Source organism: Hydra vulgaris, chromosome 09 (genome assembly GCF_038396675.1).
Source record: "Hydra vulgaris chromosome 09, alternate assembly HydraT2T_AEP".
Lineage (NCBI taxonomy): Eukaryota > Metazoa > Cnidaria > Hydrozoa > Anthoathecata > Hydridae > Hydra > Hydra vulgaris.
In genome coordinates, this window is record NC_088928.1 from 40,349,526 (window position 1) to 40,373,843 (window position 24,318).

The window sequence follows — 24,318 nt, forward strand, 5'->3', positions numbered from 1 at the left end:
TATAAATAAAAAAACATAAAAACTGTAAATGTATATATAACAGTTGTAAATTGTAAATGTATATATAACAGTTGTAAAGTGTAAATGTATATATAACAGTTGTAAAACGTATATATTGTTAAAGATTTATATTATACTAAACGGAGATAATGTAATTTTGTAAAATTGTGAATACTTATTGTTTTATTTAAAAAAAAAAAAAAAAAAAAATCTATTTTACAAGTATACATAAGTAAAAGAATATATAATTAACGCTATAAATATTCCTGCTGGTTCTAGCTTTTTTAAAAGCTTTTAGCATTCCACTAAATGCAACATATTGTATAATTACAAACGAGGAATTTAACAGCGACGAAAACAATATAATTCTCTAAAGATGTAATTTAATAGTAAAAACATAACATCTCTGTTTCCGATAACTCATCATCAAATATTTACTTATATAGTATTAGACGATATTTTGAAAGAAGGGCTGCTAAGCATAAAATAGCTGATTATCAGTTATTCAAAGAGAACTATGTAAAATAAATATAAATTAGAATTAAACCAAATATTTTATTATATAGAATGAAACCAAGGAATGACAATGGCTGTGCTAATTATTGAAATTAAATTTGGCTAAAATCATTTTTTGAAATGAAAAAATGTTGAAAAGTTTAAGCCTAGTTATAATGGAAAAATGTCTACATTATCTGGACCATTTAATTAAAACTAATTTGACTGAGGAAAGTTAAAGCTTCCCATAATGTTAATCAATGTTGAGAAAATAATTCAAATTAGATCAGAAAATGAAGATCAATACAAAAAAAAAATGGATTGAAGAACAAAATAAAAAACTTACTGCATCAAGTTTTGGTACAATTATAAACCGTAGAAATAATACTCCTAAAACTTCATTGTTAAAAAAGCTTATAAGAAACTGTGATAGTAGTTTACAATCACAAGCTTGTTAGTGTAGTATTGAAAATGAAGATATTGCTCATGAAAAGTTTAAAGAAAAAGTAAACTATGATGCTAAAAAATGTGATCCTGTTATAAATCTTAAATGCCATGGTTGGTTCTAGCCCTGATGGATTGTGTATTAACTAAGACAACTACAAAATGATTGAAGTAAAGTGTTCTTTTTTAAATAGAAATCTTTATGTACAAAAAGCTTGTACCAATAAAACTTTTTGTATGGAAATAGTAATAGACAGCAAAAACTAAAAAACAAACTTTGTTGACTTTTTTTGAAATTGACTTTGTTCTATACAAAAATGAAGACTTTTTTGTGCAATCTATTAAATTTGAAAATGAAAACTGGTTAAATAAGATTTTATCTTGTTTAAAAACGTTTTATTTTCAGTTTATAATTTTAAATATATTTGAAAGGATGTAAAATTAAGTAAAAATTATTATAAGAAATTAATTTTTTTTTTTTTTCAATATTTTCTTTCTTGGAAATCACATAAGAAAATAAATTTTAGTTGCTAAAGCATTTAGGTACACAACATGTAAAATCCCGACTTCTTTTTTTTAGTTGAAAAACATTGTTTGGTGCACTTGTTGTTATCTTTTCTTCGAAGTCAAATATAGTGCAAATTTTACTCTAATAATATATAGTTTTTAAAATTTGAACTAAAAAATTTTAATACTAAATGCTGCTAACATAGCATATTTTGGTAAAATAGCATTATTTAGAAAAAAACTTGGGTTGTTGTAAGTGCCACATGGATTTATATTATCGTTCCATTTGAACAACATTTACACTGAAAGTCCCTTAGGGGAAATAGCGCCAGAATCTAAGATTGTAACGTTAATTAAATGAGATAAATACAGGTGTCATTGCGTATGCGAATGGTATACGTTTACAAATTTATAAAACTGGTCTCAAGAAACTTATCTTGAAACATCGTTTAATTTTATGCAATAAATTAGATTATTATAGTAACTACAGGAAAAACAGAATCTGGATTTGAAGCAACATTTTTCATATTACCAACGTACCTACCAAGTTTCAAAGTAATTTAAAACATCTTAATTTTCTTTGGGCTTATAATAAAAACAAGAACATGATTTCAACAAAACAAATATAACTGAACGCATAGCGCAATTTCTATCTGCTTCGTAAGCTCTTATAAAAACCCAGGGGGTTTTAGTAACAGGGGGTTTTAGTAACATTTTTTATAAACGTGAAATAGATGTATGAACGTTGTTGTGAAAATATTAACTTATTTGATGATGAAGCACCATTAATTCTTTTTCTTTCATAAAACCATAGCCGAGTGTTGTAATTACGTATTATCATTTTTTTTTTTTTTTTTTTTTTTTCCGTTAAATAATATATACAGTTTCGAAGCACATAAATAAAAATAAATATTAGTGGGGCAAGAAGAAGACTAATTTAGACTTATCACCGAGCCCTATTCTTACGTATTTGCAAAAACCGTAATATTTAAATATCTATAGTTAAACTATTTATTAAAAAATATATATATATATATATAAAAGTAAAATAAATAACAATTCGTTGTCTTTTAAAGAAAAATTTAAAGAATAAAAATTTAAGGAAAGAGTAAGATCAAGTGAATAAGAAAAAAATGAATCAGATATTATCAATTACTTAAAACTTAAAAATTTAAACTAAGATTTAAAAATAAAAGTAAATAAATTAATATACACCATAGAAGTAACATAAATAAATTAGTCTACTTCATAAAATAACGTAAACAAATTAGCAAACGCCATAGAGGTATATTATATTATATATCATATTATAGTATATTATATTATGGCATTATTATCATACTATTATAGTATTATTATAGTTGTAATTACGTATTATTATAATAAAAACCCAAAGATTTTACTCCTCTAATACGCTGTCAAAATGATGCAACTTTGACTTTCTCAAAATTTTTATTTTGTTACTTAAACCCCTCGTCTTGTGAAGTGCACAAATGAAACTTGTTTACGGGTTCTGGCGACAAGATCTTTTGGATCTTCTTTCAGATACCAAGTTTATATATTCTTATATTGTTATACTACGGTTAATAATTGTAAACTAAAAAAAAAAAACATTTTGCATTTTTTGGTAACTCCAAAAAAAATCTTTTTATATTATATATTTGAACGCAAGTGATAACTTTGCAAAATGTTAGCGAAAATATATCTAAAAAGTTTGGTACCATGTTATTATTATATTTGATAATAAAAATTAGAATCTGATACAAGTTAAGTTTTTCCAAGTTTCAGACTCTCATACTTTTCATCACATTAGCAGGGTTCCCATATACCCTGATTTTACGTAGGAGAGCTCTAAACTAAATTAATTAAAACTAAAGCTTTCATTGCGCTCTCCTCCGTGTAAAATAAGAACATGTGGGAACCCTGCATTAAAAGGAGCATCCATTCTACTTAGATAATGAATCACTTTACACGCATGGTTTTGCAGACTTTGTAATTTAATTAATTTTGTTTTGTGTGCCCATACTATATATATATTTTTATTAGCCCATACTATTTTAGCATATGACTTATTTCCTATCAAAAACCCAATGAAGCAATGACAAAAATAACTGAAAAGTTGTTCACAAAACCTTTGTTGTGATCTAGTTGAATGACAAATGACGTTTTAATATTTTTAATAAAAAATAAAATGAAATACCGAATGGATTCAGAACTATATCTACAAGAAACTTAAATATTTTAATTTTTTATTACTTTCTAAAGGAAACTTTTCATTATTGTCTTTGATTGAATATGTATATATACGTATTACAACCTTGATTCAAGTGTTTATGATTACATTCATGCTTTATACTATTCCATTTTTAAAGCGTTCTAAAAGTTGAAGTATTGTTTTTTATAGTTAGTTTTAAAATGTTCGTTTCGAATTTTGTTTATTAGATTTGAAATATTTATTTACACTTTAAAGAAACCTAGAAGTAACATTAAAAATTTTGTTTACAGTTTGAAGAGACCTAGAAGTAATCTAAAAAAATATTGTTTACTCTTCAGATTCGTTTGATTAATTTCTTTTTTTTTTATTATGGAATCAGTGTTCAAATATTGTGCTTAAATTTCATTACTTAATATTTATATGTCATTATTTATTTATTATTTATTTAAGAAGTATTTTTTTTTGTTACTATTTGGGAATACTTTATTTTTTAAGATTTTAACGTTAGCTCCATATACAACCACTCATGTTAGGGACTGTTTATTGACACAACTTTGGAATCATGCATGTTTAAACTCAGCATTGCAGTTCATACTTCACAACCAATAAGGAGATTCTTGATTAGCCGAGCAGAAAAAAAAATCTTACTCAAAAACAATCTAATTTGCTCTAGTTTAGGCTCTAATTTGCCATTAGAGTTTATTCTTCTCCAGTTAACTGCTTTGCAGAAGCTAGGTTCTTCTTTATTGCAAAAAGGAAAAAGTTGTAAAAATATATGCGAGGTTTGAAAGTAATTTTCATCTATAGAATATAGAATAAATATATATTGTTTTACCAGACAAAAGGTAAAAAAAAGGTATAAAACAATTTTTAGAAGCAAGTCAACTATTAACTGGTTTGGCTAAAAAGAGAAGAGCGCTTTTTCGAAAGAAAATTTTTATTTTTTTTTAACTCCGTGACTAATCTTCAACAACATATGTACCATAATTGTCTACAACATCTTGCTAACGATTAGGTTAAGAACAAAGCCCGTTTGTACACTTGTTATCAAATCTTTCAATATGCAAGCTGCTGCTTTGTGATCGGAACAATTTACAACCTAGTAAGTTACAACCTAGTAGCGTTAAGTCTAAAAAGTAGTTGACATAAAGTTAAAAAGATAAATGCAATATCAACACACCCAGCATACCACAAGTTAATGAAAGTTTAAGAATGGGTGTTTTTTCAATGCGTTGTTATAGGAGTTAATTTAAGTTAAATTTGCAGGCAGTGTTGCACGGGCAGTTATGTCATCTAGCTGTTGCAATTTTCATTGCAATTAAAGAAAACGTCTTATTTTAAGATAAAAAGCTTTTTATTTTTCAGAATTTTTTATAAAAACGTTATTACTTTCTAAAGAAGTTTCTAAAGTTGTTGAGAAAGTTTTTTTGTATAAAAAAAGAGGTTTTATAGATATTTTGAGAGAAATTAAAATCATTTAAACTCAAACAACAGTACGTCGAAATATTAACTGCATATTCGTAATTCATAGCCTATGTGTTAAAAAAAAAATTATCAAAATGTCATTATACATCCTAATATGTAATATCTGTCAGGTGAATGGAAACACCGAGTTTTTTCATTTATATTTTTTACATTTATAAAATTATAATTTTTTTATATGTTCAAAGTAGAGCAAAGCGCCTTAAAAAATAGTCAAAATTATTTTATTTTGAAGTTTATTTAATATTGTTTGTTCCCAGTTAAAGTTGAAAACTCTGTTCACTTAGCTTTATGGAAATTGTTGAATATGATATTACCTTGCCTAACCTTATCTAAACAACCCTTACTTTTTCTGTTTAGGAAGCACCTGTATTTATTTATTGCACAACTCATACTTTATTATTATTTATATTAATTTATGAATAATCTTTACTTTGATTTTTATTTATTATTTTTTGATGTTTGTCTTTATTTGTTTTAATCGATATTTAATCATTTTACTTTCTTACAAAAGTATATAGAATTCAAATTTTATGAATAAATAAAATCAAACTCAGTGAAAGTGAAAAGCGGCTGATCTTTTTTGGAACTTTGTCTTAAAAGCATTCCAACAAGATTTTATTGGCTTCAAATTACATAGTGAAAACGTAAAATGAACTTTGCATTTTAAACACAACAATTGACAGCAGAAAATGGCGGATACTCCTCAAAATAAATTCTTGGAAACCGTTATAGAAAAAGCAAAAGATATTGGTTAGATTTTTTTTGTTGTTGTTTCATAATGCATAATAGAAAAAAATCTCCTCACAAAAGTTAAATGTATGAATGTACAAAAGCAAGACTAAGGCTTAAAAATTTATATATTTTATCATTAACTAATGTTTGTTGAAATTGTTTGAATTTGCTTCTTGTTTGAAATGGTTAGGATTTTATTTTATTTGAATACATGCTCTGTTCTAAATGATTAAGTTTATCTCTAATTTTTGCAAATAAAAATCCCTAAAGCACAGCAAATTTGTAGCGTTATTAACAACTCTATAGCACTACGCAGAGATTCTATTTTGCTTCGACTTAGCATTGTCTCCATCTGGCGACACGCAGAGATATTGTGTTGCTTGCGCTAAAACAATCTGTGCAGGTACTCGTTTGTTTGTTTACTTATTTGGAGATAATGTATTTGATTAGCATTTATTTAATTTCGTTATTTAACTCTTAAAAATTAAAAGCACTTAACATTACTTTAGTTTTCATCGGTTCTTTAAAAAAATGTGTCATTTTATTCTCGAAAGCGTTTTTTATAAATTTTTATAAAATCAAACACATTTTGATTTATATTTTTTTTTAAAAGTACGTTTTCGCTAGCTAAAGAATTCATAGTTTTTCTGAAAAATAGGCAAGGATTGCAGTAAACACTACAGTAATCAGATAAATTTTTTGCGAAAAATATTGTCAACTTTGGAAACAATTAGTTTTGCGATTCGTTTTTAATTTGCTTCTTTCTTTCTTTCGCCTACAGAGATTCTACTGCTAGGCTCATCTATGTTAATGTCATTCATTGATTCATTCATTCATTGATCACTTCTGGCTTCTACTTGATCACTTCTGATTTCGATTTGATTATTTCTAAAAGTTTTGATGATTTTTCACTATTATTTTCATTAACAAATATTATTTGAATTACTTGACTTTTAAAAAAAGAATTTAGAATAAAAAAATTCTTTTTTTTTTAATTTGTTTTGCCATCCCTGGCCACGGTCGTTCAGATTTATTAAATAAGTGGAAAGTTATTATAAGCATGCGCAGTAGAATTAGCATATATGCGGATATTTTAAAATGGCTGCGGATACCTTAAATCATAAAAATTTCATTGACAACAAATTACTTATATAAATTTTGGTTATTAAATACGTCTTTAGTAATTTATTGAACGAAAATTATTATAAAGGAAACTTTTAGTACATAACAAAATTATTTAAATAAAATAAAAAACATTTCTTTATGAATAATAAATCTTATTCAGTTAAATACTACTTTAGTGTGTTTTGTTTATCAATTTTAAATCAATTTAAAAAAAATTTTGAGCGTAGAAATTTATAACTAATAACTTTTTCAGTTACATAAACTATTTATCTATTTTAGAATGTTTACTAATGTTAGTATTCAATTTTTTTTTCAAGAATAATTGAGAGTAACTTTGTATAAGCTGTTGCTAGGTAATAATTATATTCATTGTCATATATATATATGTATGTATATATATGTATGTATATATATATATATATATATATATATATATATATATATATATATATATATATATATATATATTTATATATATATAAATTAGTAAAAACACTTAAATAGTTTCTTCTTTCCCTCTGAGTTTCACCATTGCTGGATCTTCCTGAAGATCCAGCAATAGTGAAACTCAGAGTAGAAGAAAAAACTAGTTAAGTGTTTTTACTAATTTATTACTGCTCTATTCTTTAAGAACATTGAGCACTCTCTTTGTAAAGTATTCTTATTTAATTTACATATACATATATATATATATATATATATATATATATATATATATATATATATATATATATATATATATATATATATAGCTTTTACAAAATTTGTGTACAAAAATACTGTAAATAAATTTTTATATATTTTGAAGATAAATTTGTACGAAACTTGTACCTGTTGTATGATAAGTCTTTTTTAAAATTACTCGCGATATTTTTTTATATTAATCTCATTTTTTAATAAATTTTAAATTTCTTGTATAATATCCATACAAAAATACAAAATAAGTTTTTAATAAATTAAAACTTTATATAAAACTAATATTTGCCTGGTTATAATGTATTGAATTTTCAAAAGTAATTTTGTTTCACTCATAATGCAATACAAACACAGAAGAAAAATCTCATTTAATTTTTGCTTTTGTATTATTTTTGCAGTAAAAAAATGCGATAAACATTTATTATTATGCTGATTTTGATTTTACTGTCTTAAGTAATATAAAATAAAAATATCAAAATAAAAACTCAATTATAAGTCTAAATAAAAATAATGTCTAAGTTTATGTTTACTTTTCATTAACTAAGTCAACCATTGTACTGTAAAATGGATGGTTAAGTTAAATCATCATAAAAATTATAATTGGAATTAAAATAATTAAGTATAATTAATTAAATATATATATATATATATATATATATATATATATATATATATATATATATATATATATATATATATATACTACTGTAATCAAAAAGTAAGGTGAATTTTTTTATAAAATAAAAAATCTTTATTTATTCTTCCAAATCTGTATCGTCCCCCTCAAAATAATCCCCCCCCGGCCCCAATGCACTTTTGCCAACGTTTTTTCCAGTCTTCGAAGCATGCCGAAAAGTCCTCGGTAGGGATAGCCTTCAATGCGCGTGCCGATTCACGTTGGATCTCTTCAATGGACTCAAAACGATTTCTCCGGAGTGGTCTCTTGAGCTTTGGGAACAGCCAGAAGTCACACGGTGCTAAGTCGGGAGAATACGGTGGTTGTGGAGCAACATGGGTAGAGTTTTTGGCGAAAAACTCACGAAGAACCAGTGCTGCGTGCGAAGGCGCATTATCGTGGTGCAAAATCCAAGAGTTATTGGCCCATAATTTCGGTCTCTTTTTGCGAATAGCTTCACGCACACGTCGCATAACGCTTAAATAATATTCCTTGTTGACAGTTTGGCCAGTTGGAAGGAATTCGTAGTCCACGACACCACAATAATCAAAGAAAACAGTCAACATGAACTTGATTTTTGAGCGACTTTGACGTGGTTGCTTCGGTCTCGAAACAATATTTTGCCTATTAATAATTGCCATTACAAAGTAAACCTATTTTACAGAAATTGCTCTGTAAAATAGGTTTACTTTGTAATGGCAATTATTAATATATATATATATATATATATATATATATATATATATATATATATATATATATATATATATATATATATATATATATATATATATATATATATATATATATATATATATATATATATATATATATATATACAGCTATAAGTGTCCTGTTTCCCTAAACAAAAATATATTTAAAACTAATATTTATATATAAAATAAATATTAGATTTAAATATATATACTTTAATAGATAAGATAAAACTTAAAAAATATTTACATAATAACTCCATTTATTTAGTCAAAATTATTGAGACTCTAAACTAGAGTTAAAGAGGCTCTAAAATTCTTTTGTTAGTATTGTTTTCTAGTTTCATAAGGTTCTAGTTTCATAAGGTTCTAGTTTCATAAGATTCTAGTTTCATAAGGTTCTAGTTTCATAAGGTTCTAGTTTCATAAGGTTCTAGTTTCATAAGGTTCTAGTTTCATAAGGTTCTAGTTTCATAAGGTTCTAGTTTCATAAGGTTGTTCATTAAAGATTTTTACTCTCATTTATTTTATGCATAGATATTTTATCAACCATATTCAGGTTTAACCTGACGTAGCATAAAATTTTTATTTCATAAAATTTTTATTTCAAAATCTTTATTTAACACAGCAAAGTACTTGTTAATGGTTTTTAATTTCTGATTAAATTTTGTGTACAAACAAACAGATATTTTCTTTTCCAAAGAATAAAATATTTACTTTAATCGGTTTCCGACCAGAATCAATTATATCTCTGATACAGCGTTCAAGAGTGAATCTGTTTTTTGGTCCCGAATCTTGATATAGATGTCATTCTTGATATATTTTGATCACAAATCTTGATCTAGATGTCATTCTTGATATACACTGGGATGTTCCAAATAGCAAAAGCTCAGTTTTCTTTGGATGAAGATTTCAGTAAAGTTCTTTCAAACCATGTTTGTACATTTTTTATCTTCATTAAGTTGTTTTTTGATTAATATTGTCACTAGAGAAAATTATGAGTGCATATTAAAAACAGTGTATATACCATGGTACCATAAACAATATGCAGGTACAGATATCATACGGTATCATATAAAAAGCACATCAATTTAATGCATACAAATGAAATAGTATAAAAACATAAAATAGGCGTAGACATAGTAGACTTGACTTTTAAACGTATTATATGTATTTTAATAATTTACATATAAATTATATGCATGTAGCACTACATAAAGTTATGTATATAGCATACAAATATCATTTTAGCTACATACTTAAATTTAAATGATATATATACATATCAAGTCAAAAGTTGCGTCTGGTAAACACTATATTTCTTCAGAAAAAAAATTGAATACTTAGGTCTGAGAAGAATTCCAAATAAAGATAAGATTTTCAAAAACTCAAAAGTGAAAATTATTAAATTTCTACGCTCAAATTTTAATAAAAAGAGTTTTGAAAATATAAACAAATCATGCTTTTAGCATTCGATAATTGCGGCAGAATATTGCAATTTTTTATATATTAAAATATCTTTATCTTATTTTTATCAATTAATTTTCAACAACTGAGTTATCTTTATAATAATTTCAATCTATTAAAAATATACAAATGATGACTACAGCCTAAAAACTTTGAAATTATTGTTGTTGATCCAGAAAAAATCTTTCCCAGTAAACACACTACGTCTTAAAGACGTCTAAAAAACGTCTTTTAGACGTCTAGACGTATAAAAGACGTTTTTTAGACGTTTTTAGGACGTTGTGTGTTTACTGGGTTGTTTTTAACCATATTTGACCTTATTTGACCATAACCATCTTTAAAATTGTAATGTTTGAAATTTGCATGCGCGTGCGTATAATTTTACTTTTATAATTACTTTGCACTTTGATAGGACCGTGTGGCGTTAACAATGCAGAAGACAAATTTTCTTTCTTCAATATGTAAATCAATCAATATATTCTGAATTCTGAAATCAATCAATATATTCTGAATTACATGATTTTACAATTCAAGGATGTTTACAAATAATATAATTACTAATGATGCATAAAATATTTTGATGAGTATGAATGCAAAGTAAACTTGAAAACATTCATACTCATCAAAATATTTTGCTCTTTTCTTTTCATTTAAATAAGGATATAGTTCTGGCTTCAAAATAATTAATAGGGTTACTTTTAAATAACCCTACTCTTAACTCTGATCTATGTACACACACACACATATATCTTTATATAAATATTATGTTTGTGTATTCTATACGTATATATATAATGTATATATATTTGAGCAGCCGAGGCGCAGTGGTAGAGCACTTGCCTCAGAAACAAAGAATCCGTGGTTCAAACCCCACCTCTGCGCAAGTTTTGCAACATAGGTTAGGAAGAAGGCATGAACTTTCAATTAAATGCTCATCCGCGGCGCTTTGTGATAAGACTGTAAGGAATATTGGGGCACCTAAATTAATAAAAGTTCGACAAATTCTATAAAGTTAAAAGAAAGTAATTTCAAGAAGTTTTTTATTCGCCAGTAGAATTTTTAGAAAAAAAACATTTCAGGCAAATGATGGTTGTTAACAGAGTTGTTTCCCAAAAGTACTTCTTGAAAAAGTCTTCAAAGTTTTTCCCTTGCTTTAGACCAGGGGCAATTACAGACCATCAAATAAGGGGGAAGCGATTTTTCAGCAACCCCACAAATCTTTTTTATATAATTTTTGTTTGAATACCCTTGTTATGTCATACTTTTATACTTATATATATATTACTCTTTAATTTTTAATTTTAATCATTAATTCAAAATAAACTACTTTAATAATAAAAATAAACTACCTGTGTAGCTATGAAATGATGTCATATATTGGTATCTCAGTAGTAAGGTTTAAAATTTGCGAGGCACAACTTAATTGAGTCAATCTTAAATAGTACGTTGAAAGTTTAAAATTGAAGAGGAATTTAAAAGAATTTCGAAATTCTAAATTCTTTTTATTTAATTACTTGGTTTTTATTTTTGCGTATAAAACATTGCAACACATTTTCTTTTTATTATTTTACTTTTCATTTAGTTTTTTTATTAATGACGCAGTTTAATATTTTATTATTAATTTGATATTAGTAATATTTGCTCCTAATATATTCAAAGTGACATAATAAACTGAACGTTAGGGATAGCCGAAATTTAAAAACTTCATTGAGGTTTTCAGTTTTATCAACAGACTATTTTTTTAATGCTTTACAGCTTTTTCTGTTTTGTTCTCTAAAATTCTTTTAAATTATCATCTCTACAATTATCTCCGTTAATCTTACTGTTTTTTATTATTTTGAAAGAATAATTTACCTTAATACAAACTTGTTAAATTAATGTAATAGTTTTTTAAATAGAAACCAGTGCTTTGTACTCAGCAGGTAACATCAATTAATTTGAATATATCGAATGATTAAGTAAAGTTTTTGATCAAATGTTATTTACTTACATTACACAAACTAAATAGTAAAAAAATTTTACTTCTAAAATCAGTAGTTTTAAACAATTTTGTAATATTAGTTTAATATCAGTTCACAAAAAAAATTATTATTTTTTCGAGACGAAGAGAACTAATCCTTTTCGGCTGTAGGGTAGTTTAGATTCATTCTTTATAGCATCGAAGAAAGAAAATTTTGTTGAAATAATTTTAACTAGTTTTGCTGCTATTATCAAGGTACTAAAAGAACGAATGATCTTAAAACCACATCAGCGCCACCACCGAAAATTAATACTAGTATTGCTATTCATAATGTTGAACATAAGAAATCAGAACTACAAGACAAAGACATAAACAAAGAAAGGCAGAAAAAGAATGATATCTCACTTGACTCAGTTATGCCTGTTTCAGAAAATGAACAGATTTTAAGTGAACCTTAACACACCTTGCAACCACTGAAATTAGCCGAACATGTTTAAGCTGTTGAAGCAGGAAGGTGTTTTTTAAAAAACTATATTAAACCAGCAATAGTTATTGTAAACAGAGTAAACACTCAACGGCTTCAACAGGTTTTAAAAATTCGTCAACGATTGCCATCTATTGTTGAAACAATTATATTTTTAGGAAGGCAAAATATTCCTTTTAGATGCCACAAAGATGATGGTAGCTAATTAGACATAGACGATGACGATTCTGATGTGATGACAAATGATGTAATTTTCGAGAGTTGCTAAAATTTAGAGTAAACTGTGGGGATTTAAATTTAGAAAATCATTTGAAAACATTTAAAGCTTCTGCAACATACATTAGCAAAACTACCCAAAATGCTTTAATTGAATGCTGTGGAGAAGAAATATGTGAACAAATTGTGAGTCGCGTTAGAGAATCAAATTGTTATGCTAATATGTTTGACGAAACAACTGATGCCTCACATCAGTAACACATGACAACAATATCACGCTATTTGATGCCTGATGGATGAGTTCGAAAATATTTTGTTGGATTTGTTGATTTGCATGATCAAAATCATCAAACCAAAAGTAATGCATCCATTTACAATGAACCTATTCTTGACGGCAAAGTTATTGGTCAATCGGTTATAAACATGTTGAAAAAAAGTTACACCTTTCTTTAGAAAAATGTGTAAGTGTGAGAACCGATGGTTGTAGTGTTATCTCGTTATTGCAAAAAAGATCGGTAGTTGAAATTCAATAAGTTATGTTAAATGCTGTTTGGTGTCCATGTTATAATCATGCTTTAAATTTAACTTTATCCTAGAGTTCGATTGTACAAGCAATAAGAAATTGTTTGGGGGGTTTTTAGCAAAGTTTTTGCTTTTTTCAATGCTTCTGCAAAACGAAATTTAATTATAAAAAAAAAGCTGAATCTACAACTGCTTTCACTCTGCGAAACGCAATAGGTTGAAAGACTCATGTCTTTCAACCATGATTTGCTGACGTTTAGAGTTGAGCTTCCCAATTATTTCCAATAACTGATGCACTGGACAATATATCTTAATGGAATGAGAGAACATCTTCATCAAAAGCAAGAATTATTATCAATTAGAGAAAGTAATTTTATTGTGTCCACAGTGTTATAAAATGGGTTCTAACCTTGACTTTCTGACCCGAGAAAACCCTTTTGTGGAATGATAGCCCACACTATGGGGATCACTTGGATATAAGTATTAAAATCAGATTACAACGTCCTGGCAAGTTATTGACAGGGCCGTACCGAACGACAAAGACGTGGGGGGGGGGGGTGAAAATGAAAAAAACAAATTTTCCCGACTAGACTTTTTTTTTTTTAGAAGCCAAATTTCAGTTTTAACCGACATAAACCATAATTTTCGAGTTTTCCGTCAAAAACCGACAGAATATAGTACAAAATATAGGTTATTCCAATAAATATGAACTAGGGAAACAAAAAGACATATTCTGAGAGTTTATCGTGTATCTAAAATGAAAATTATGCTTTAAAATAAATATTCTAATACAAGAAAAAATCATTCTAAAATGACTCTTTTCACAAGCAATGTTTACTATTAAAGTCCACAACGCAGCATTGCAACTTTTTACTGTATTCAGGATGATGGTTAGGTTGTTTGTACCTTTGCCAATGCACTTGAAAGTTGTGATGCATTGCCTCTGTTGCTTGTTCTGAGTAAAGTCCGAGAGTTTGGCCGTGTTTGTCAATGAAATCTTTCACATGAAAAAAAACAGCATGAACCTTGGGTGTCACAGAAACATTTTGCAGTGCCACATAAGCCACTCTGAAAGCTTCAATTTTTTGTACATAACTTGGATCAAGAACGCATCCAAAACAGGCAGACACTACTGCATTGAATTTTCGAAATACATCAACTAATGGTATTGCAGCATAGCATGAGTGTTTCTCGATAATAGATTGAAGAAGATCAATATTTTTTAGCAGCTTCCTGCACTCATTTCCTGCAAAATGCCCTCCATGATAAGGCTGTTGTTTAATGTGCAGTGAATCAGTCCAAAGAGTTCCTTGAGGGAAAACTTTTAGTAGGGCAGCAAAGAGATGATTGAAAACACCAATAAGGAGATGCAACTCCATTGGCGGTATGAAGTCCAAAACTAATGTGCCACCAGCAAGATCAAATACAGGAGAATGAACAACATTCATGTAATCACGAGCTCTTTTGATGTTTGATCCTGCTGCATTGAAAAGTGAGACATTCTGATCAAGAGATTGGAAAGTTCTTAATTTTCCTTGATTTAAAAGGTCCTTTGCACTTGACTCACACCAGGTGCAGGGGTGTGCACTTGAGTGTGCTTGGAGACCACAAATTATATTTGCCAGTTTTAGGTCACAGGACAAAACAAAATCTTGGTCTCTCATATTGATCAATTCGAAAATTTGAGACACATTTGAGTAGTTTTCTTGCAGGTCCTCAGAGACAGCAATAATAAGTTGCCGCTTAACTCCAGTGTCCTTGAAAAACTTGTTTGTGCAATTGAGTTTTGCTGGGGGAGTGTTAGGTTGACAATTTAATTCAATAATTCCAAGGCTTACTTTCAGGAATCCTCCCCACCGTCAATTCCAACTTTCACAATATGATTGTTTGATGTGCTTCTCATAGAAATGAGTTCATTTTTAAGCTCTTTGAAGTCCTTGCAATGAATGACAGTCCTTCCACATCCAGCATGATCTTTAATCAATGAACTCGTGAAATGGTGAGAAAGCTGCTTACAAACTGCATCAAATTTTACAGCATAGTTTTTCTCAACAATATGTTGTGAAGTTGACTGATTAATTGTAGCAGCTAGTCTCTTGATGCCATTGTTTGAAAGCCCTGTGTTTGCCTGAACTTAAACAAGTTCTTTTATACTAATTGATGGGTTTGGAGGAAATAGTTTTCTAGCTGATGAGGAACCTAAAATAAATCCAAATATTGTTTAATTTCGAAATTTCTAATATATCTTTTCATGAAAGTTAAACTTTTACCTGGCATTATTGGAAGCATTCTTCCACCTTGTGGTTGACTCAATCGAACAGTGCCATGTGGAGAAGAATCCTTACTTGAAACAACAAGAGCAGTAACTCGTTCAGATGCAACAGGATCCTTGGTTGCAACAGCAACAAGGTTATTTCGCAAAGTGCCCTTTGTGCAATGATGAGGTAATCCTCTTCCAATAATTGAAAAACAGTCAGAGCATCGTTTTTGGACAGTTGAAGATGGAGTATTTTGTGCTGAGCTCTGCAAAAGCTGAGTTTTCTGTTGACCATTATTTCTCAGTTTTCCAACAGAACAAATCAAACAGTCACATTGTGTGTCTCTAGTTTGAGGTCGAATTTTTATAGTCTCAAAATTGTAAAGTGATGGGAGATTGATGTGTTCTCCAGAATCCTTTCTTCTTAAACAAGAACGACACTTTTCACAAACTCCAAGTGGAACTTTGTCATTACTAAAATCGATCCTCTCATTGAGTATTGTTTGGCATTTTTCTTTTAGGAAAGGTGTCAGTTCCCTCTGACATTTACTGAAGCAAAGAAAACAGACAGTTTTCCTGCAGTCTTGGTGGTTTTTTGCTGTATTCGGCATTTTTTGTAAAATTAGATGTGCGCAGTTTTGCTCTCGTGAATAAAGTAAATAAATCATGCCTTTTCCCGAAATTTTTATTTTCCCGAAATTTTCCCGAAATTCAAAAACTGTCTTATTTTCACAGTTAAAAATAATTTTTATGAAAAGTTAAACAGAAAAACAGAAGAATAAAAAAATATTATATTTAATTTGGTAATAAAGGAAGCTTATCTTCTTGATATCTTTTAATTTTTCAACTTTTTTTTATGTTTTCATAAAACATAATGCTCTTTATGCTACAGTATGTTTGTTTACTTGAATTTAAAATTATATCTTACTGTAAAAATGCAAAACAAGTTGTCATTTCGAATGTGTGTGTAATCAATAAATTCAGAAAATTTAAACATCAATAACTTGCCAGGACGTTGTAATCTGATTTTAATACTTATATCCAAGTGATCCCCATAGTGTGGGCTATCATTCCACAAAAGGGTTTTCTCGGGTCAGAAAGTCAAGGTTAGAATCCATTTTATAACACTGTGTGTCTTTAGGCTATGCAGTACATGCGTTCTCCTTAACAAATGGGCTCAGTCAGTTGTTTCAAAAAAAAATGTTTAGATTTACATAAAGCAAAAAATTGAATTAAAGACCTGTTGATTGTTTTAAAACATAAAAGAGAAAGCTGTGAAGAAATATTTAAGGAAATTTTTAGAGCCGCAGAAAAAACAATAATTAAAAAATATGGTAGTTTTACCTACAAAAGAGTAGTACAACAACAGACATGTCGTGAAAATATACTTTCAGATACGATGAAAGAAAAATACAGGCAATCAGTTTACATTCCTCTACTTGATGCGTTAATATTGGACATAAATACAAGTTTTTCTAATGAAAATGGACAATGCCTTCAAATCTATGTTTTGATGACAAAATATATTATCACACTGAATCATAAAGATATTGTTAAAACTTTTTCTACAATCAGTAATGTCTATAGCGTCATTCTTGGACCTAGTATCCAAAACTTACCTGCATCTGAGTTTACATCGGAAGTCAAACTATGGCAGTGCAAATGTATAAAGATGAAAGATGAGGGAGGAGTCACATCACGACCTACTGATTTTTCTGTTGTTTTTGATTTGTTTGACCAGGTGCAACACCCAATCACTCACAAGTTGTTTCAAATTACCAAGTCATTTCCTGTAAGTGTCACCAGTGCTGAACGTAGCTTCTCTTTTGGCTCAGAACACGAATAACAGAAAACAGACTAGTCGGATTGGCCTTACTTATTGTGCACAGAGAAATTCTAGTAGATGTTGAAAACGTGATTGACCGTTTTGAGAATTCGGGAAATCGTAAAATAGAATTTGTAATATAAGTTGGTAAAATAACCAACAAACCAAATGTGCTTTTTTTATAAAAGGCTACAAGTATTAAATGCAAAAAAATGTTTTTTAAACTCATGTAAGGGGAAGGAGGGCGATCAACCCATTGCTCCCCCTCCTCCCTTCCCCCTACCCTTATTCCCTCCCGCCTCCCCTATTCCCTCCCCTTTCCCCTATGGATCCGCCCTTGCTTTGGACTTGCTTTATTGCATTTGGACTGAAAACACCTTAAATCTTTTTCTTTTTTCAAACATAATGTAAAAATTATTTTAAAAGCTCGTTGTAATTATTATCAAAAATGGTATTTTTTTTTATTGAGTTAAAACTTGTTCTATCATTTTTCAAACACGTTTAATACACGTATTAAAACGTATATATACGTGTTTCAGATGTCTAAAACCAATTTGTGGCTACAGAGCTGTTTTATATTTAGTGTTTTAAAGCAATGTCCTATAGACAACAACTATTAGCCAATCAGAAACCAATAAATATTGCTATCACCAATCGCGTTGTTGCACTTACAGAAAATAATTAACTATAATGGCTGACAATAAACATTGTTTTATACCGAAACGTCGTTATTTTTAAAACTTTTAGGCAAGTTTCCTTAAAAAGCTATCAACAAATTATTTAAGTTTTTGCAGTTATAGAATGTGCAAATAGACTACCGTCAAATTCAAAAAAAAATTCATGGGATACAACATAAGATCTTAGGTGACCTTCAGGGTACCCGTGACGGCAATTCAATTTCATAAACCAAATGATATGGCGCGAATAATTCAGTCAAATGCGTTTAAAAAGTCCAAATTTATATATTATCCACTGCATTTTTATAAGCTAATTTTTTTGTATACCTTACTCTTTACAAAATTATGTTAAGGTGTAGTCAATAAATTTTGTTTCTACAGATAATTTACATTCTTTCGTTTGTTAAACTTTTAAACGGAACAGTCGTGAGAGAAACAGTTCTATAGTTCACTGGTACTACTTTTTTAAATAACGAAGTGTTATTTGAACTACATCATACTTAAGTCAGGCTATTTGTCAGTCGATGTATGTACTAAAGTCCGCGGCAACAGTCTATTTCAGTTAATATGTCTGGAATCTACTTCGATTTACAAGCAAGAAATAGATATATTATATACATATATATATATATATATATATATATATATATATATATATATATATATATATATATATATATATATATATATATATATATATATATATATATATATATATTTGTTTGAATATATATATGTAATATATATATATATATATACATATATATATATATATATATATATATATATATATATATATATATATATATATATATATATATATATATATATATATATATATATATATATATATATATATATATATATATATATATATATATATATGTAAATTATGTTAGTGTATTTTACAAATAGAGTGCTCAATGTTCTTAAAGAACAGAGCAATAATTAATTTTTATGTAAAAATACATACATATATATATATATATATATATATATATATATATATATATATATATATATATATATATATATATATATATATATATATGTATTTATATATATATATATATATATATATATATATATATATATATATATATATATATATATATATATATATATATATATATATATATATATATATATATATATATATATGATAATATTGTTGACATTATATTTTTGAATAGCAATCCTTATAGTGAGTCCTTTTCTTGGATTATCATTCACTATTTACCTCTTATGTAAGCCGTATAAACAATTGATTGCAAAGTTAACATCTGCTAAGGTTGCTTCTTTTTTTATTGTGCTTGCCATTATCTTACTTCTGATTCCATTCTCTACCTCTGTAAATTTCCTACTCGTCTCTGTATTGAATACCATTGTCATATTTGGGTAGATTTTTCTAATGATGTTCTTTCTCATTTAGATACGGTTTATTATGTCATAGTTCAAACAAGCTATTGTCTGTAGTTCCACCAATCAAAACTCAATCTCTCTTGACACCTCATTCAGTAAAATTACCTCATTTAAGTCAAGCCTCATTCTACTTCATGTTTTTCATCATCTTGAGCTTGTTTAAACAGTTTAAGGTGTTTTAAAACAGTAATCTTTTTTACATCTCTCTAAAGAACAAGTGTCCTTTTATTATTCCAAGAAGCCAATGGAAAAAGGTCCTGTCTGATCTCTAATTCATGGGTCTGATCTTTTTATTTCTCCCAAGAATAAGGCAGAGTTATTTGCGAAGAAATCTTACTCTTATTTTATTCTTGAATCTAATAGCCATACTCTTTCTGCCAGTTAAGCAGATTAACCCATTGTTAAACATCCAAATCATTCTGGCTTCCAATGCTAAAGTTAGTTTTCAATTAAGCACTTCAACAGTTTGTGCTTCAGACAATATTTCCATCATAGTCTTAAAAAAGTGTTCTCCAGAACTCTCTTCAATATTTGCTTAACTTTTAAAAAGTGCTAAATAAGTGGTTCCAATTTTTCAAAATTCTAGAAAACACTTTGACCTCTCCAACTATCCTGCAATTGATCTTCACTTTGTTATTAGTTTCTTTATATAAAGTTTTTGAGAATATTAAATTTCTTTCTCACTTCAGTATTAAAGTTATTCTTGAAGGCTTACACTCCTCTTTACTTCATGTAACTTTAAGGGAACCTCAAGATTCTATCTTTGCTCCTGTATTGTTTCTTATCTACAATAACTCTCTTCATAAAAATTTTACATCTTAAGTGTCTCTATTAGCTGGCGGCTCAACTCATCTTGTCTGGACAAAAATCTTCACTTATTGATTGCTTAGAACAAGTGGCCGATTTTTAATCTAATCTCTCTTCTGTAACAGCCTAAAGCTTGCTTTAGGCTGTTACAGAAGAGAGATCAGATTAAAAATTTGTTAGATCAGATTAAAAATTTGTCAGACAACAAAACTCATTTATATACTGCAAAAAAATATTGCATTATTGTTGGCATTCCTATAATAACAAATAACAGCCCTCTTACTCTCAGACAAAGTCTAAGAGCACATTGTAAATGTAGTTAGACCTGCTTTATCTACCAAGTTTGAGCTACTCTCCTATTGTCCCATTGTTATAAGGTTGTGTTTCTTTCTTTTTTTTACAAATACTATCATGGTGAATGCTCGAACAAGCTATCATTTCTATTATGATAAACCAAAACTCATTCTTACTTGGCTTCTTATTCAACAAGCTTCATCCTTTTACTGTATCTGTCCCTTCTTTTATACAACAAACAACTTTTTAAGTCTTTAAAGTTTAAAAGTCTCATTTTCAGCCGGGGTCGGGGCCCCGGTCTTTTCCTTCCACCTTGTCACAACATCATAACTTAAAGTATGTAGCGTAATGTAAAGTAACTTAAAGTTTTACGACATCAGTTAGAAAGAAGGCATTAACTTTCACCAATTTTTGCAATTTTATCACAGAGCACCACGGATGAGCACTAAATGCTCAACTGTGGCGCTCTGTGATAAGATTGCAAGGACTTCTTAGGGCACCTAAAATGAAAAAATTAAAAAAAAACAAAAAAAAATCTTTAGTAACAAGTCCCTTACGTCACAAAACCACTGATCCTTCCCCTCCCCCTCTTCAAGAGCGTGATGAAATTTATGGATGACCCATAATGTTTTTTTTTTTATTTAAAAAGTTTACTAAAGACATCTTATTTAAAAAAAAGTTTAAACAAAAAAAAACCATGGCTTTTGGTGTTTTTTTTTAAAAAAAACATTTTTTGTTTTTTTTTCAAAAAAAAAGGTGATTTTTTTCAACCTTGACCATACCCTTATTTCACCTCTTTTTATATTTATTTTACCTTTAATTCAACTTTTTTAAAGATGTTTTTATTTTGATTTAAACTTTTATACCTGATAAAGTCACTTTTGCTTTATATTCACTATTCGTTATTTTATCTACTAATTGTTATTTTATGTACTACGTGTTATTTTATGTACTAAATGTTATTTTATTTACTACATGTTATTTTATGTAATAAATGTCATCTTATGTACTACATGTTATTTTCTAAGTTCTAATGTTATTTTTTCTTTCAGGAAGTCTTTTTTTAATAGCCAACTCCATCATGTTAGATTGTCCAATAATCTACTGTAGTGCACAACTTTCAGCAAAAATGAAATTTTCACGTACCACAGTGCTTCAAAAAAATGCATATCTTGATTTTCTTTTTGGAAAACAAACCGATCTACTCTCAATTGAATGTTACAGAGAGGCCATCAACTTAAACAAGAAGCAAAATGTGGAGTTACTTCTCTATGATAAGTCAGGTTTCGATAATTAGAATTCTTTAATCTTTACAATATCAGAGCTCAAATTAAGCTTATTGATATTGCTTTTTACACTATTGCTAATAGTTTTTTCTTAAAGGGGTTCTCATTTTCTAAGACATGTTTTGTTTATATTTCATAAACAAACATTAGAAAATAAGAGTTAATTAAACTTTCCAATACAAATTATTTATTGAGATGTTAGCAAAAAAACATTTCAGGTTTGCCATTTTATTTCAATGTTTTAGTTTAGCTAAGTTATTATTAACTTCATGAATCAGAATAGTTTTTTTTGTTATTAAATATATCTGGTTTGAATAATAAATTTGTGAGCTCACTAATGAGTTTTTAAATGATTTTGATTAAACAAAAAGATTGTTTCTTAGAAAATTTTCTCTCTAATTTATGTCTACCATGTTTATAATAAAATGTTTTTAGTAGCATATTTATTTTCAATGTTTCAGTTTTTCATTAGGTGTTTCAATTTTTAATGCAACTAAAGATTTTTGACAAAATGAAAATTTTAACTAAACAAAGAATAACACTTTTCTACTTTTATTTTCAAAAATACATCAAAGTATATGTTTTTATCTGCAATTGGCAAATCAAATTTATTTGTACTATTTTTTATTAAATTCAATAGTAAGTATAAATTAGTTATTTCCTTCATTTTTTTAAAGGTTTTAAAGCATGGTATTTAGTATCAACAGTTCCTGTAGTTAATTACTGTCTTGAAAAAGTGCTTATTTTAGTGTTCTTTAATGAAATAGAGCATTTACAAAAGTCATTGAACGGTAAGTTGTTGTTTACTATGGTTATTTAACAATATTTTATTTTATTTAAAATAAGTTTTTAATTTAGGCCATGATTCACCAAAAACAAAGTGGCAAAAAATTGGAAAACGAGTAATAATTAAAAATGAGTTAAAATCATTCATAAAAAGAAAAGTTAATGATAACAAAAGGTCTTTAGAAGAAGTAAGTATTTTTTTATTTTCATAATCATTTTCATTTTAATCTTTATTATTTAACTCATCAAAAATTGCTAAAAATATATAAGTGTATAGAAATATATAGGTATACAGAAATATACAGGTATATAGAAATATATAGGTATATAGAAATATATAGGTATATAGAAATTTACTGGTATATGGGTAATTCCATGTAAAAGTGAGACAGTCATTTCAGTCACCCCTTGGATTTTCTTTAAATTTTTACCAGTGGTACCTATTAAGAAAACATAAAAAAATGCAAAATTTGAGCTCCCAAATCCAAACGGTTCAAAAGTTATGAAGTTTTGAAATTTAGCCTAAAACGTTCCTTTTTTTACGAAGTCCGCCATTATAGATTTTGTTGTTGTACTTTTAATTAAATAATTTAAGATCTAGTGGAAGAATGTGGCTAAAAATTGGTACCTGACCATTTTTGAAGGTGCTGAATTCAAAAATGTAGATAAATTTAAATTTTTTGATAGTTATTTTTTTATTCTAAAATGGCCAGTCAAATTTTTTGTTCTGTAACCATGGGTTGCGCTTTCATTAATTTCCGGAGTTGCCCAAGTCTCATTGATTTGATTTTTTTTTTCAAATGAAGTAGGTGATCCTAGGCTATCTTTTTAAAAAAAGAAGGTTTTGGTTTCTTAAAGCATAGAAAAGATAATTCATTTTGAAATTTAGACAAAAAAATTTCTTTATTTGGCATCTATTCTCTTTTATAGATTTTATAGTGATACATATTGCGTGAATAATTTAAGTTCTAGTAGAGAAATATGACTGCAAATTGGTACCTGACCATTTTTAAAGGTGTTAAATAAAAAGATGTAGAGAAATTAACCCAATTCCTAATATTTTTAAATAATTTTTGAATTTTAATATGTCAACAGTCCATTTTTTTTCTTTTAATCATAATATGCATTTCACTTATTTCTGGAGTTGCCTTACTCTCATTGTGAAATAAGAGGTTTTATTAAAGTTTAGGTGAAAGTAAATATAAAATTATACTGCTTTGCATAACT

The 24,318-nt window shown here is 27.7% G+C and overlaps 1 protein-coding gene across 2 annotated transcripts in view; it reads left to right on the plus strand.

Annotated features, from left to right (window-relative positions):
* The first annotated feature begins 5,654 nt into the window (after positions 1-5,654).
* The window catches only part of LOC100202465 (potassium voltage-gated channel subfamily H member 7), a 65,304-nt gene continuing 46,640 nt past the window's right edge, over positions 5,655-24,318 (plus strand). The window contains exons 1-4 of one of the 2 annotated variants that reach the window (XM_065805696.1): positions 5,655-5,896; positions 22,072-22,302; positions 22,983-23,096; positions 23,164-23,279. In XM_065805696.1, the coding sequence (XP_065661768.1) occupies positions 5,836-5,896; positions 22,072-22,302; positions 22,983-23,096; positions 23,164-23,279 (522 nt within the window). In that variant the 5' untranslated portion in view covers positions 5,655-5,835. Of the gene's footprint in view, positions 5,897-18,668; positions 18,951-22,071; positions 22,303-22,982; positions 23,097-23,163; positions 23,280-24,318 lie in introns of those variants that run through there. The other variant, XM_065805697.1, reaches the window with a different exon arrangement.